We start from the raw sequence: 15486 nt of genomic DNA, 5'->3' as shown, positions 1-15486 counted from the left end.
AAAAAAAAAAAAAAAAAAAAAATTCTAAACTAGGGCACAACTCTTTACTAGACCAGATAAAGGAACTCAAGTATATTATAATGAATAATGATGCATCCTCATATGAATACTTAGGATCACAATTTCAAATATCTGACCCAGTTACTTTCCAAAGTCCTAAGAGGTCCCAATCCTTTGTCACGCCTAAACGATAAACTTAAAATAAAAGTTCTATGCTGCTTGAAAAAATTAGTCTAAGACTATATGGACATATTATTTGATAAAATGGTTGCATGAAATATAGCCCTATCTTGTGGTTTTGTGGTTTTTTTGGATAATATTTTTAACTTAGAGGTAGTCCTCAAGCAGTACTAGACTCTTTTACTTTGAAATTCCCATGTAAATACTCAGCATTTTTATAGTCCTACCATCCACTTACAGCAGCATATTTTTTTTTTTTTTTTTTTTTTGAAACAGAGCCTTGCTCTGTCGCCCAGGCTGGAGTGCAGTAGCGCGATCTCGGCTCACTGCAACCTCTGCCTCCTGGGTTCAAGCGATTCTCCTGCCTCAGCCTCCCAAAGCAGCTGGGACTACAGGTACACACCACTAAACCTAGCTAATTTTTGTATTTTTAGTAGAGACGGGGTTTCACCATATTGGCCAGGCTGGTCTCAAACTCCTGACCTCAGGTGATCTGCCCACCTCAGCTTCCCAAAGTGCTGGGATGACAGACATGAGCCACCACACCCCGGCCAAAGCAGTATATTTCACCTTTAAGGTGCCACATAGATTGAACTTTGAAAGAATTTTGAAAATTCTTAATGTAATAATCTCACAAAAGAAAATGTAGTGTCTTAACCAAAATTATTAAGTGTCAGGCTTCAAAGTCAGAATTTACAATTCTCATCTTAGGCTTTAATCAGATTCCTCTGTATCACTGAGAAAGGTTCAGGATGCATTAATCTAATTATGAGACCTGAAGCACACTCCTACCTGAATAGAATGGGACCAGTACCCTGTGGTCCTTTTGGAAATCCCAAGAGTAGAAACAGCATGATGTGCATAGACTTTTGGCGAAGGCACCAACCACGAGCACCTGTGCAGAAAGCTGCTGGGTGCTGCCATGCTGGTGGCTACATAGAAAGGGATTAGACTCTGTACAAAGATTCCTTTAGAGGCATATTCATACTGCAAGGCTCTGCTGAAGTGGTCTAAATAAGCCTGTTGAGACAGAGGGAAGGAAAAGATTTTTAATTCTGGGTGAATTTGAAAATCCAGGAGAAAAAAAGATTTGCTTATTATCAATTCAGGAAAAAATACAGGATAAGCAAATGTGAGTTGCTGACAAAGAGTTCAACAAATCAGACCAAACAATTGTTAATAAATGTTCTGTGGTATTAGGATTTCATCTTCCAGTAAGTAGTATCTGACCTTAGAAGCAGAAAATGCAGCCAGCTGAGGAGTGGGTTTGCAGCAGGAGCCAGAAGAGATCGTGACGATGGCACCTTTCTTTCTCTCCACCATTCCCGGTAACACGACATGGACCATCAAACTAGCGGCGGCTATGTTCACATTTATGATGTCCCAGAGCTTGTCCTCGGAGAGCTGAGTGAAATACTGTGGGTAGGGATAAAACACACCCACGTTATTTACCAAGATGCCAATGTCTTTGTCCTTCAGGGCTTCTCGAATTGGAAGGTAGATCTCACGGCCGCTGCTGAAGTCCGCAACTATAATATCAGTTTCCACTTTGTACGTGTCGGCTATGTCTTTGGCAACAACCTGCAACTTCTCCTCGTTCCGACTAATCAGGATGATATTGAGACCTCGGCTTGCTAACTCCTCAGCGTAGGCTTTTCCAATCCCATCTGTTGCACCTAGGATGCAAGTCAGGAAAAGTGAGCACGCGCACTTCATGGTGTGACCCTTAAAATGGACCTCAAGTACCCCCTGTCAGGTTTAGTCCGAGAAAAATTCACACTAGAAGTCAAGTGAGTTCTAATATCTACGAGTCAAGGGCACTGTTGCTGAGTCAGGAACGTGAAGGGCGCATGCTACACACTCTCCCAGACATCCTGACACACGGACAGGGAGTTATTTTACATTCACCATATTGATTAGGAGACACAGTAGGAATTTGTTTTCAAACTATTATCTGGCTTGAATGAGTGGCAGGAGGTGCTTTTCTGGGAAATCTTCATAAATTAAAATGAAATTCAAAATACGTGAAGCATTTCTGAAAGTGGTGACAGTTTCTAAAGATGATTTTAAAACAGAGAACAAAAAGGAAAAAGCAAGTGGTACAAGTGGGTCTGGAGGAGGCCTGGGAACAGCAGAGAGCAGAATAGGAAGGATACCAATCATGAGGCAAGTTCTTCCTCAGATGAGAGCAGTAAGAAAATGTGAACATGGCCGGGCGCGGTGGCTCAAGCCTGCAATCCCAGCACTTTGGGAGGCCGAGACGGGTGGATCACGAGGTCAGGAGATCAAGACCACCCTGGCTAACACGGTGAAACCCCGTCTCTACTAAAAAATACAAAAAACTAGCCGGGCGAGGTGGCAGGCGCCTGTAGTCCCAGCTACTCGGGAGGCTGAGGCAGGAGAATGGCGTAAACCTGGGAGGCGGAGCTTGCAGTGAGCTGAGATCCGGCCACTGCACTCCAGCCTGGGCCACAGAGCGAGACTCCGTCTCAAAAAAAAAAAAAAAAAAAAAAAAAAAAAAAAGAAAATGTGAACATAATCATGGCAGGAGCCATAAGTTTCATTTTTTTATCAGCATGTTCCCATAAAAACATCACATTAAATTCAATAACTCCTTGAGTAATGCATCCGACTTCATAGAAAAGATTATTTTGATTATAAAGTAGGTTACCACTGACAACGGCCCATCTTCCATACTGCTTGATCAAGTCTGCTCTGCTCCCCAGGCGGGGGATAAAATGCAGCCTGATCAGGCTGTAAAAGTCACAGATGACAGTGATGCTTTTTCTGGCCGTATACCAGGCTCCAACCAAAGCTAGAGCTTCCATATAGCAATTGCAAGACCTGGCGATTTCCCTGTACAAGAGGTAGAAGCTGTCAACAGCAGCCATGGCAACCTGCAGGGAGAAGGAAAGAGAGAGAGCCTCTTTGGTTAATAAATTAAAGGAACATACACAGTCTGAGTGAAGACATCCAGCTGAGGGCATCAGATCTTGTCAGCTGTGCATTCAAATAACAATAACTTTTCAAATGCACATGGCCCATGGATTCAGTCTGTCTGTCTGTCTATCTATCTATCTATCTATCTATCTATCTATCTATGAGACAGAGTCTCACTCTGTCGCCCAGGCTGGAGTGCAGTGGTGTCATCTTGGTTCACTGCAACCTCCACCTCCCGGGTTCAAGCGATTATCCTGCCTCAGCCTCCCAAGTAGCTGGGACTACAGGCACACGCCACCACACCTGGCTAATTTTTTATTTTTAGTAGAGATGGGGTTTTACCATGTTGGCCAGGATGGTCTCGAACTCCTGACCTCAGGTGATCCGCCCCCACCTTGGCCTCCCAAAGTGCTGGGATTACAGGCGTGAGCCACCATGCCGGGAGATTCAGTCAATTTATGATCTCATCATTTAACATCTGTAGCTTATAAAGTTACTTTCTTCCAAGGAGACTAATCAACATAACTACCAGAAGTTACCAAATTCCCACTAAAATCAGGTACTACACTACATGCTGTGGCTACAGAGACAAACACAATATGCTCTGCGCCTGAAACATGCTCCTAGTCTAATAATAACAAACACAAAGCTTCTAATTCATACAGCGGAGGTACATGTATTTCTTTGCTTTATTCACAATCAGCAAGTACGGAGGACCTACTACCTGCGTAGGGACAAAGGAGATGAAACAGAGGTGGCACTAAGACATGGCCTTGGCCTCAAAAGCTTACGATCCACTGGAGACAAAACTCAGCTTTTAAAAACCTTTACATCAATTTAAAAAAAAATTTTTTTGTTTAAAGAGATAACCACCAAGCTTGGAAAAATGGCTTCTCAAATGACAACAGAGTGAGCACTCCTCCATCTTCTAACTTAATTTGTAACCATCATGTTGCCTGGTCGCTTACATCTGAGGAAAGAAAAGTCCAACACAACTCTGGTGAATGTCCACAGAGCATGCATATACTAAGCACCTACTAGGTTCTATGTACTGTGATTCGAAGGATTCACAGATGAACTAAATGACCGTCCCTAGGTGAAGACCCAGACATTTAACAAAATAATGTAAAATGCCACATGATCTGGTAGATGTGTGCCTGCAATCAGAGATAACCCTGCAGAAGTGGACCAAGGCAAGGCATGGGGAGCCCTGGCCACAGACCGAGTGAGTGGACTTCATATCAGGCTAAACCAACTGTGTTCATCCTGTGAAAGACAAAATATCAAAACAACTGCAATAGACTACACTTATATCACAGGGAACTCAGATACACACAAACCCAAGGACACAGCTTATATTCTAAAAAGAACATTGATTTTAAGCCAAAAGAAAAAGAAATATAAAACTTCTGGGGTGGCCACTTTTAAAGAAATCCCTTTAAAATAGAAAAAAAAAAAAAAAAAAGGTCTGGAACCTAAGAAAATACCCAACAGTAGCAGCAAAAATGAGCATAAGTTTAAGAAAGAATGGGTGAATTCCCTCCTACTCCACTGCAGTGTAATTTGAGCTCAACCAAGTTTTGCAGAGTAAAAAAGGAACCAAGCAGAAGAAAACAAATGAACCACTGAAATGGAAACACGCACAAGAACGGCACCATATTGTGACAAGAGGCATATAAAATCATTTAAAAACTGTTGAATAAATATATGTAACTGTGTAGCGTTCATTACAAATCAACACAACATACAAAATAAATAGGACTGAAAACTGAAGAGGTAGAGAAGCAGTAGGGTTCCTAAATGCGCTACGGTAAGGAACAATCTCTCAAAAACAGCAAGTTCCACAGTGGCACCGTGTGAAGCTGGTATTGCTACCATATGAAGTTACCAAATTCAGCTAATATGGCATTAAGTTTAAAAAATGTTTTCCTCGGCCAGGCGCGGTGGCTCATGCCTATAATCCCAGCACTTTGGGAGGCCAAGGCAGGTGGTCAGAAGTTCAGGACCAGTCTGGCCAAGATGGTAAAACCCCATCTCTACTAAAAATACAAAAATTAGCTGGACACGGTGGTGGGCGCCTGTAGTCTCAGCTACTTGGGAGGCTGAGGCAGAGAATTGCTTGAACCCGGGAGGCGGAGGCTGCAGTGAGCCAATATAGGGCCACTGCCCTCCAGCCTGGGCCACAGAGTGCGAGTCCATCTCAAAACAAACAAACAAACAAACAAACAAGTTTTCCTTAAATGAAAAGTCGGGCCCCTTTATTCCCTACAGGTAAAATGCTGCCCACTGGGGCTCTGTGCACAGAAACTCACCTCCCGCAATGAGAATGCCAAAGTTCATCAGGAAAAGGAAACGTTTTAAATTTGACTAAGTACATAAGCCAAATACTTAAGCTAAAAACAACTAAAATAAATGCTCCTTTGGGGTAGTTTTTCTTTATGCACCAGATTGGCTGAGTTCACCTAAAATATGAGCTGTGTAGTTCAATGAAGTCTTTCATTTTTCTGAGCAATCTTCCATACAGCAGTCACCAATACCCCTTACTGCTCCCAAATCCTTTGATTGACAATCCTTTGAAATATATTCAAAGTTAGGCCCCCCTTCTGGGTAGCGAATGAGCATGCCTGTTTCCAGATGTGCATGACAGGAAGCCGCACCACCACCCCTCCCACAATCCTCCTGCTGCTGGATATGCTGATGACGGGGCAGGTATCAGAGTTTTCACACTGGCTGCAGCCCGTCAACAGTCATAATTACTGGGTTCCCAAAGACATGCCCAAAACAGATTCCCAAAGACATGCCCCAAACATTAATATCCTATAAGAACAGTAAAAACTGAGATTTCAGCCAGGGACAGTGACTTACACCTGTAATCCCAGCACTTTGAGAGGCTGAGGCAGGCAGATCACTTGAGGTTAGGAGTTCAAGACCAGCCTGGCCAACATGGTGAAACCTGATCTCTACTAAAAATACAAAAATTAGCCGGGTGTGGTGGTGCATGCCCAACTTGGGGGGCTGAGGAAGGAGAATCACTTGAATCTAGCAGGCGGACATTACAGTGAGCCGAGATCGCACCACTGCACTCCAGCTTGGGCAACAGAGTTAGACTCCGTCTCAAAAAAAAAAAAACCCAAAAAACAAAACAAAACAGAAAAAAACCACCTGATATTCTATGTTAGACCATCCTAAATTGTGAGTTCCAGAAATAACTCATAAAACGTGTGTGTGCCTTTTGTCATAACTAATCAAACACATGGCCATGAGGAAAGTAAATGCAAAAACAATTACCTATATGTAGTTACCTGTACGTACCAGGACTTCTCAAGCAAAATGTAATAAAACTGGGAATAACAAGCTATGACTAAAGAAACCTAGACACTTGGAACATTAAGCTTATTCTTCTAATAACAGGTAGGCACACATCTAGGCTGTTAAAACAATGTTTTCAATGAAAAAATAGATAACTACAAGCCGGGCACAGTGGCTCATGCCTGTAATCCCAGCACTTTGGGAGGCCAAGGCGGGCAGATCACGAGGTCAGGAGATCGAGACCATCCTGGCTAACACAAACCCCGTCTCTACCAAATATACAAAAAATTAGCTGGGCATAGTGGCGGGCGCCTGTAGTTCCAGCTACTTGGGAGGCTGAGGCAGGAGAATGGCGTGAACTCAGGAGGCAGAGCTTGCAGTGAGCTGAGATCGTACCACTGCACTCCAGCCTGGGCAACAGAGCAAGACTCGGTCTCAAAAAAAATGAATAAATAAGAAAAAAAAAAGAAAAAGAAAAAATAGCTACCACATATCAAGATCAATGGGTTGTAGTCAAAGCAGTATTTGTGGGGAAATTAGTTGCTCCAAGTGTACAGAGTAAGGCTCTCGCTACAAAAAGAAGGTCAGGCTTGTCTCATGGAGGGACCCCACACTGATGGAAGCTTCCTCCTTAAGCCTGATTTTTTTCAAGAATCTGAACCTTTTTGAAGTAAATATCTAGCAAAAGGTGGCTGACAACACAGGGGGCCCCAGTTTCTCTGCTGAGGTCGTTACCTGCCCTGGGGTCTCTTACCTTCTAAGTCTGCCAGTTCTGGGTCGTCAGCAGTATACAGCTCTGTCCTTCTCTTAAGGCCAATCTGTGAATAAAACAAGAAACAAATGCCTTTTCTTTTCCTCTTAGTTCAGCTGGGAAAACTATATTAAACTAACATCCAAGTGCTCAAAATTAAGAAAACACAAAATTCTTACGCCATGAATCTCTGTACGGCAGCAAACCATGTACTAAGCTCCAAGTACCCTCCTCTCAGAATAAGAAAAGCTTCTGGTGTCTGCTGGGGACACAGTGCATGTGTCCTCAGGAACAGCTGGAGGGTGCCCCCCTTTTCCTATGCCTTTTTTCTTTTTTTTTTTTGAGACAGAGTCTCGCTCTGTCGCCCAGGCTGGAGTGCAGTGGCCGGATCTCACCTCACTGCAAGCTCCGCCTCCCGGGTTTACACCATTCTCCTGCCTCAGCCTCCCGAGTAGCTGGGACTACAGGCGCCCGCCACCTCGCCCGGCTAGTTTTTTGTATTTTTTTAGTAGAGACGGGGTTTCACCGTGTTAGCCAGGATGGTCTCGATCTCCTGACCTCGTGATCCGCCCGTCTCGGCCTCCCAAAGTGCTGGGATTACAGGCTTGAGCCACCGCGCCCGGCCTTTCCTATGCCTTTTTTCTTAGGGAACATTTCATCAAATGGGACAAAAGCCCATTCCAATCCCAGGGACCCTTGGGAAAACACCACCCAGGCACCACGCCGGCGTCAGGGAAGGGAGCAGCCACAGCTGCCCTTGGTGCCTTTCTCTGCCTGGTGCCTGTCTGGGTTTCACATGGGCCTCCCACTGCCTCGCTCTGCACACCCCTTCTTCAGTTCCACCTGCAGCGTTCCCTGGAACATCCACATTGCCACAGGCTGTCCTGGCCTCTCTTTCCAAATCCTGGCAGGGATTCTGGCCAGCCTACCTGAGTTCAGGTGTCCACCACCTGTCTAATCTCCTGGCAGGGTGGCAGGGAGGAAGGTGTCCCACTGTGTTTGGGTGCAGCCCCCCTGAGGCTGTGAGTGGGTCAGGTGCTGAGGAAATGAAAGGAAACCTTTGGTCCACATTTTCCCTCTCCTTCACCACGCACACCGCGCTGGAACTGTTCTGTCTCTGACCACCCCAGCAGGCTGCAGTCCTCCAGCGCAGAGGCCAAATTCTACTCCTCTCTGTTTCTCCAGCACCTTCCACAAATCCTGGCACAAAGAAGCTCAACACTACCACATCTCTGGCTGCAGCTCAGAGGCAGAGTCTTTTCCTGTCCGGCTCTCAGTCTCCACATGGCAGGATCCATCTCAGCCCCCAGCTCAGGAGCAGACCACCCACAAATTCCTTTGATCCTTTACAGAAAGAAAAGCTTGTGTGCTAAACCCACCAGAGACCTCCCACTCAGGCCAGCAGAGGAGACACACCCACTGCAGAGGTGAGTACAGGAACCGGGGGCTGAGAGGCTTCAAGTCCATCATGGCCCAGCTTTTCAACACCCCCACTAGACACCCCTCACCATCTTGTCAGGGGAGGACCATCATGCGCAAGTACCTTAAACATGTGTTAATATTATGGTTGCTACGTATATTTTAAAAATCACAGAGCATCAGAGGGGTTGATGGCATTCAAGGTCTGGTCCTCAGCCTTGAGGGACAGAAATGCAAGTTTTTCATTCCTCAGAGGCAGCTCAAGACAAAGAGATCTGACTCACATCCACAAAACCCACAGAAGACTGATACATTCAAATGCCGATTTAGGAATGGATAGTGAACCCACAGCGAAAAGGCCTAAACACACATGGCCACTGGTCCCACAGTCTCTCGAGATCTACATGGAAAACAAACTTCTAGAACAGCAATGAAGACTGAGGACACCATCATGAATAAACCAGGACTCCGTGCCACCTGCTATACACAGAAGTCAGAGAAAGATACACCAAGCAACTGCAACGTAAGGTGGCAAGGGCGCCACTGGGGAGAAATGGGTCTTGAAGTGTGAGTAGAATCTCTAGGCAGAGAGGAGGGAAGGGGCCTCCCAGGCCTGGGCCCACGGAGAAAGGCTCGGCACTGTCAAGGATCTGGCCTGCTCAGGAAACACTGGGAAGTCCCCCGCGCGGACAGCACAGGCTGTGCCATCCTGTGTGAGGCCCCATGTGTGCAGGCACACAGGCTTGAAGGAGGCTGGGAGAGGCAGACTGGAGACGCCTTCACGCCAGACTGGAGTGCTTGGGCCTCCTCCTTGAGCACCAAGGGAGGGAGCTGGTGGGGCTTGTTTGGGAAGGTAACGCAGCAGGGGAGAGGGGGGGTCCTGAGCCCTCATCAGCCAGCTGGGGATGAAGGTGGGCCACATGGAGAGCACAGGCTCTGTGGCCTCTGCTGCTCCTCAGCCTCGCCAGACACTTCACATATTCTCTCACACCCTGATGGGCCAAAAATGTTAAGAGAATTGGAAATTAAAATTCATTCCCTCCTCTCGATCTTCTTCCCTGCCCTCTGTACATAATGGAAAATAACATTTTTCTCGTGACAAAAGAAATCAGTACTTTCCCCCAAAGCCACCACATTTCAAAAGCTCATGGCCTCTCACTGAAACTTTCAAAGGAATCTATCACACGTTTAAGCCTAGAAGCCCACGAAGGGATATGTAGATATCAAGCCTCGTCAAAGTTGCTTTAGGTGTCTGACTCATTACTGTTTTGTGGCTTGAATAGTGAAAGCTATTAACCTGTTTTACGGTCTGGTCTGAGCATTTGGCCCCACTACCCGATTGTCGGTCTTGAAACTTAACCCCCCAGGTGATGGTTTAGAAGGGAGGGCCTTTGGGAGGTGATCAGATAATGAGGGCTCCACCACCTTGAACTTGGACAATTCAGCCTCCCAAACTGTGAAAAGTGTTTGCTGTTTCCAAGCCACCCAGTTCATGGTATTTTGTTAGAGCAGCTCAAAACCAACTAAGGCAGCCTACAACCTAGAGAAACCCATGATGCGGAAAGCAATACTAAAACACAGTAAAATTCTGATTCCTGTACAATCTACCTGCAAAAAGTTATTCTAAAGCTTTGTTTTCTTAAACAGAGAGTAGAATGGTGGTTGCTAGAGGTGGGGGCATGGGTGGGAAGTTTTCGTCAAAGGGTATAAACTTTCAATTATAAAATGCGTACATCTGGAGATCTAATGTACAGTACGGTGACCGTAGTGAGTAATACCAAACTGTAGGCTTAAAATCTGCTTAGAGGGTAGATCTCAAGTGTTCTCACCATAAAGAAATAAAAAAGTAACTGAGGAGATGAATGTCTTAATTAACTTGGTTGTAGTGATCATTTCACAAAGTACACACATATCAAATCATGTTGTACACCTTAAATTTCTATAATTTTATTTGTCAATTATAGTCCAATGAAGTTGGAAAAATATAAAATAATTTTTTTAAAAAAATTTTAAGCTTTGTTTTCTCATCTCTGCAGAAAACTAAAACATCTGTGAACAAAACAAAACAAAACCAGAACTGTCTCCAAACTAGAAAAAGAAGAGCAATTCCCTATTATCTTTTAAGCATTTTCTACTTCTACGGGTCAAGAGTCATCAAAAACCTACAGGAAACATTACAACTGCAAAAGCATCATGGGACAATTATGGTCATAACTGCAAGGAGCAAAGTCACCTCTTCAAAGCACCACTGCTGTGGCCTGTAACCCGATCCCACTCCACAGTGAAGGGGACTCCACTCCACCTAGCAGTGTAAAGGGCAATCAAATCAAATACAAAAACCTTCATGAACCAAGAGTTCTGGGAGGAAAGTCTTGGCTGAAACATGGACATCACCAAGCTATCCAAATGCATGCGACGTGGGGCGGGTGGTAAAAGAACACAAGGCAGACTGGCCAGGGTTTTAAAGAAGACAAAGCAAGTAGGACAGAAAAAAACAATCAAAGCACCAGCGAACGACAGTGTGGTGGGCAGAGTAATGGCCTCCAGGGATATCTACAGCCTAATCCCCAGACCCTGTAAATACGTTACCTTATGTGGCAAAAGGGACTCTGTAGATGTGATTGAGTTAAGGACTCTGAGCTGGGGAGGGTGGGTCCAATGTCATCATGTGTCCTTGTAAGGGGGGCAGGAAGATCAAAGACAGAGAGCAATGTGACTAGAGGGAGAGGTCAGAGAGAGCTCGAGTTGAAGGTACTCTGTGCTGCTGGTTTCGATGATGGACAGAGGGGTGGGTCACCAGTCAGGGACTGAGGGTGGCCTCTAGAAGCTGGCAGAGGCCAGGAAAAGGATTCTGCCCTGGAACCTGCAGAGGAAGACAGCCCTGCTGACACCCTGACTTTAGCCCAGTCAGAATGATCTCAGATTCCCGTCTCCAGAAGGAAGAGACATCTGGGTCATTTTAAGCCCTACCTTTGTGGCAGTCTGTTACATCAGCCACAGGGGATAAGGATAAACAGTGGCAGGAAGGGATGGATGAAGAGTCAGTTCAACTTTCAGGACATGGAAGAGACAAACTGAAAACTCTGCAACCTCCCTTAGGCTAAAACCACGATGTGTATTCAGGAGCCAGAAAGTCTCAGAGATTCCTGTCATCTTCAACTGACCAGGGTAGACCTGAGGTCCCCCTCCTTACCAGCTGGGATTATCTAGCTTTTCAGTAAGGCTCCAGGGCTATGACTGTTTTCATTGAAAACATTTTTTCAAAGAAATCTTACTTTTTTTCAGAGTGTGAATCTGTCTTGTACTCAGCACTCCAAATCCTCTGTTCTTCCTAACCTTTCAAGTCCCATGCCTTCTCCTCAGTTCAATCACTTCCTGACAAGCACCGACAACATGCCAGCCCTGGGGAGAAACTTCCTTCCTGTCTCTTCCCTTCCCAGGTCGTGGCACTGCCCCCGCCTCTGAGTTCCTCTCCATCTCTCTTACCCATGTGGCACTTAGCACACACTGCTCTGGATTCTATGTAAACACTAAACTTGCTTATATCTCAGTTTCTTGGTTGTCCAAGGAGAGCACAGGCCTCTGGAGGACAGGAGATGTACAGAAAACAAATTTTTCTGTAACTAAAAAAAATTTTTGTTTTTAGACAGAGTCTTGCTCTGTCTTCCAGGTTGGAGTGCAATGGTGCAATTTCTGCTCACTGCAACCTCCGCCTTCTGGGTTCAAGCAATTATCCTGCCTCAGCCTCGCAAGTAGCTGGGACTACAGGTGCCTGTCACCATACCCAGCTAATTTCTGTATCTTTAGTAGAGATGGGGTTTCATCATGTTGGTCAGACTGGTCTTGAACTCCTGACCTCAAGTGATCCACCCATCTCGGCCTCCCAAAGTTGCTGTGATTACAGGCATGAGCCACCACATCTGGCAAAATTTGTAAAATATATACAGAAGTACGTAAAACGTATTATGCACAGTTCAAAGAATAAAACAGCCACTTAGCCACCAGCCTATTTAACAAAACTAGTGTCCTAGAAGTCCTGTATGCTGCTCCTCTGATTACAGCCCCTCCTCTATCCTGGAGGCAGCCTCTGTCCTAAATTTTGGGGTAGTCACTCCCTGACTTTTTTAACAAAACAGCTGTATACCCCAAGCATGTATTCTGAAACAGTAACAGTACTGCCAAGTTTTGCCTGGTTTTGAGCCTCATGTAAAGGAGCCACACTGCATGGACCCTTTGGTGACTTCTTTCTTTCACTCAACATTATTCCCGAGACTCATCCATGCCCCTGCAGCTGTAGTCCATCCTCCTCTGCAGCTGCACAGTATCTCATGGTTCAGATGCACTGCCGTTCACAGATCCCCCTGCTGCTGGTGCTGGGCACATGCATTGTTTCTGTTGGTTTTGACTTTACAGTAAGGAACAGCACTGCAGGGGGCACTTGTCCCCATCTCCTGCACACCTGTGCAAGAATTCTCAAAGGCATCTGCCCATGGCTGAACTGCTGGGCCACATGCATTCCACTGCCAAATGCTTTTGCAAAGCAGCAGAACCCATTCACACTCCCGCCAGCAGCGGGTTCGTGCCACTCCTCAATGTCACTGGCTGGTAGCATCCAAAGCTTCACCTTCTGCCAACAGGGTGGCTGTGAAATGGTATCTCATTATGGTTTTAATTTACGTTTCCCTGGTTACTAACAAGGCTACAGTCCTTTTTATACGTATGTGCTGCCTGTGTTTTGTAACCTTTGAAATGCCCATTCCTATCTTTTGTCCTTTCCTTCTTTTTCTCTTAGAATTGTAAGAATTCTTTAAATATTCTAGATACTAGCTCTCTGTATGTTTTGTGTCTCATTACAGTATCTTTGATAAACTAAATGTGCTATTATTATTTTGAGACAAGGTCTGGCTCTACTGCCCAGGTTGATGTGCAGTGGCATGATCACAGCTCACTGCAACCTCCGCCTTCCGGGCTCAAGCCATCCTCCCACCTCAGCATCTCAAGTAGTTGGGACTACAGGCATGTACCACCAAGCCCAGTTTTTTTTTTTTTTTTCTTTTCTGGTAGAGATGGGGTTTCGCCATGTTGCCCAGGCTGGTCTCAAACTCATGAGCTCAAGCAATCCACCTGCCTTGGCCTCCCAAAGTGCTGGGATTACAGGTGGGAGCCACTGCACCCGGCTGAATATCTTAATTTTGAAATAGACACACGCATCAATCTTTCTGCTTTAGGATGTGTACTCATGACGTTTTATTTCAGAAATCCCTCCTTAGCCTCAGGTCATGAAGAAACTTTTTTGAATTATTTTCTAGAAATTTTACACTTTTGCTTTTTCAGTTTAAGTCTTTAATCCTCCTGGCGTTTTGTGATGGTGTGAGGCTGGGATCTCACACAACTTCTTTTTTTTTTTTTGAGACGGAGTATCGCTCTGTCGCCCAGGCTGGAGTGCAGTGGTGCGATCTCAGCTCACTACAACCTCTGCTTTCCAAGTTCAAGCAATTCTTCTGCCTCAGCCTCCCAAGTAGCTGGTACTACAGGCGTGTGCCACCACACCTGGCGAATTTTTGTAATTTTTTTTTTTAAGTAGTGACGGGTTTCATCATATTGGCCAGGCTGGTCTCAAACTCCTGACCTCATGATCCGCCCGCCTCAGCCTCCCAAAGTACTGGGATGCGCCCAGCCGGATCTCACACATCTTTATATTCCTCCTCAGCACCTGACATGCTGCTGTAGACAATTTTATTTAATAAATAGAACCAAATACTGCTTTGTGTTTAAAGCTTCAAATTTAACTCTTGAGAAAAAATTTTAAGAAGCTTCTCATATTCTGTGTCACCAGTTTGACAAAGTTAGTCATTGGTGTATCATGACTTTTTGGGATTTATTTGCCTTCACTGCCAATTTTTGGTATATGACTAAACGCACAATGAAGCTGAGCCTAAGAGCAGCAACATGGAATTAGAAACCTGGATTCTAGTCCAAGATCCAATACTCCTCACTGTCATATCTGTATTTGTGCAATAAGAATTAAAGTATTCAGAGTACCCCACTTCTAGGCGGATACCTAAGATAATTAGAAATTTTGCTCACATAAAAACTCCTACTTGCATGTTCACAGCAGCCTACTCACAACTGCCAGAAGGCAGAAACAAACAAAATGTCTATCAACGAATAAATGAATAAGCAAAATGTGGTGTTACCCATACAAAGGAATATTATTCACCCATAAAAAAGCATGAAGTACTGATACATACTACAACATAGATAAACTTTGAAAACATTATGCTAAAGGACAGAAACGAAATACAAAAGGCCATATGTTGTATGTTTCCACTTGTATGAAATGTCCAGCGTAGGCAAATCCACAGATAGAAGATAAATTAGGGCTGCTGAGGGACGGGGGAGAAAAGGGGTATGACTGTTAATGGGGTTGGGGTTTCTTCTGTAGGTGATAAAATGTTCTGGAATTAGTTACTGGTGATGGATGCATAGCATTGTGACTATAGTAAGAACTACTGAGTTATACACTTTAAAATGGCTAAAATGATAAATTTTATGTCATGGGAATTTCAATTTTTAAAAACCTACTTTTAAAAAAAAGTAGCGCCAATTTGTTCAACTCTATGCCCCTGCAATATTCCTGCAGTGATTAAAACCAAAAACGGCCGGGTGCAGTGGCTCATGTCTGTAATCCCAGAACTCTGGGAGGCCAAGGCGGGCTGATAACTTGAGGCCAGGGGTTCAAGACTACCCTGACCAACACAGCGAAACCCTGTCTCCACTTAAAAAAAAAAAAATTAGCTGGGTGTGGTAGCACGTGCCTGTAATCCCAGCTACTGGGGAGGCTGAGGCACAAGAATCGCCTGGGCGGGGGGTGGGGGGGTGGGGGG

The 15486-nt window shown here is 45.0% G+C and overlaps 1 protein-coding gene across 2 annotated transcripts in view; it reads right to left on the bottom strand.

Moving 5' to 3' along the window:
* HSDL1 (hydroxysteroid dehydrogenase like 1) overlaps window positions 1-15486 on the bottom strand; it is a 23104-nt gene that overhangs the window by 5705 nt on the left and 1913 nt on the right. Inside the window, exons 2-5 of one of the 2 annotated variants that reach the window (XM_017860905.1) lie at window positions 7184-7247; window positions 2852-3077; window positions 1411-1856; window positions 973-1200 (exon numbers count right to left, since the gene is read on the bottom strand). In XM_017860905.1, the coding sequence (XP_017716394.1) occupies window positions 973-1200; window positions 1411-1856; window positions 2852-3071 (894 nt within the window). In that variant the 5' untranslated portion in view covers window positions 3072-3077; window positions 7184-7247. The remainder of the gene's footprint in view (window positions 1-972; window positions 1201-1410; window positions 1857-2851; window positions 3078-7183; window positions 7248-15486) is intronic. The other variant, XM_017860913.1, reaches the window with a different exon arrangement.

This window comes from Rhinopithecus bieti, unplaced genomic scaffold, assembly GCF_001698545.2.
Source record: "Rhinopithecus bieti isolate Rb0 unplaced genomic scaffold, ASM169854v2 scaffold_1618, whole genome shotgun sequence".
Classification (NCBI taxonomy): domain Eukaryota; kingdom Metazoa; phylum Chordata; class Mammalia; order Primates; family Cercopithecidae; genus Rhinopithecus; species Rhinopithecus bieti.
This window is presented reverse-complemented; position numbering and strand designations above follow the sequence as displayed.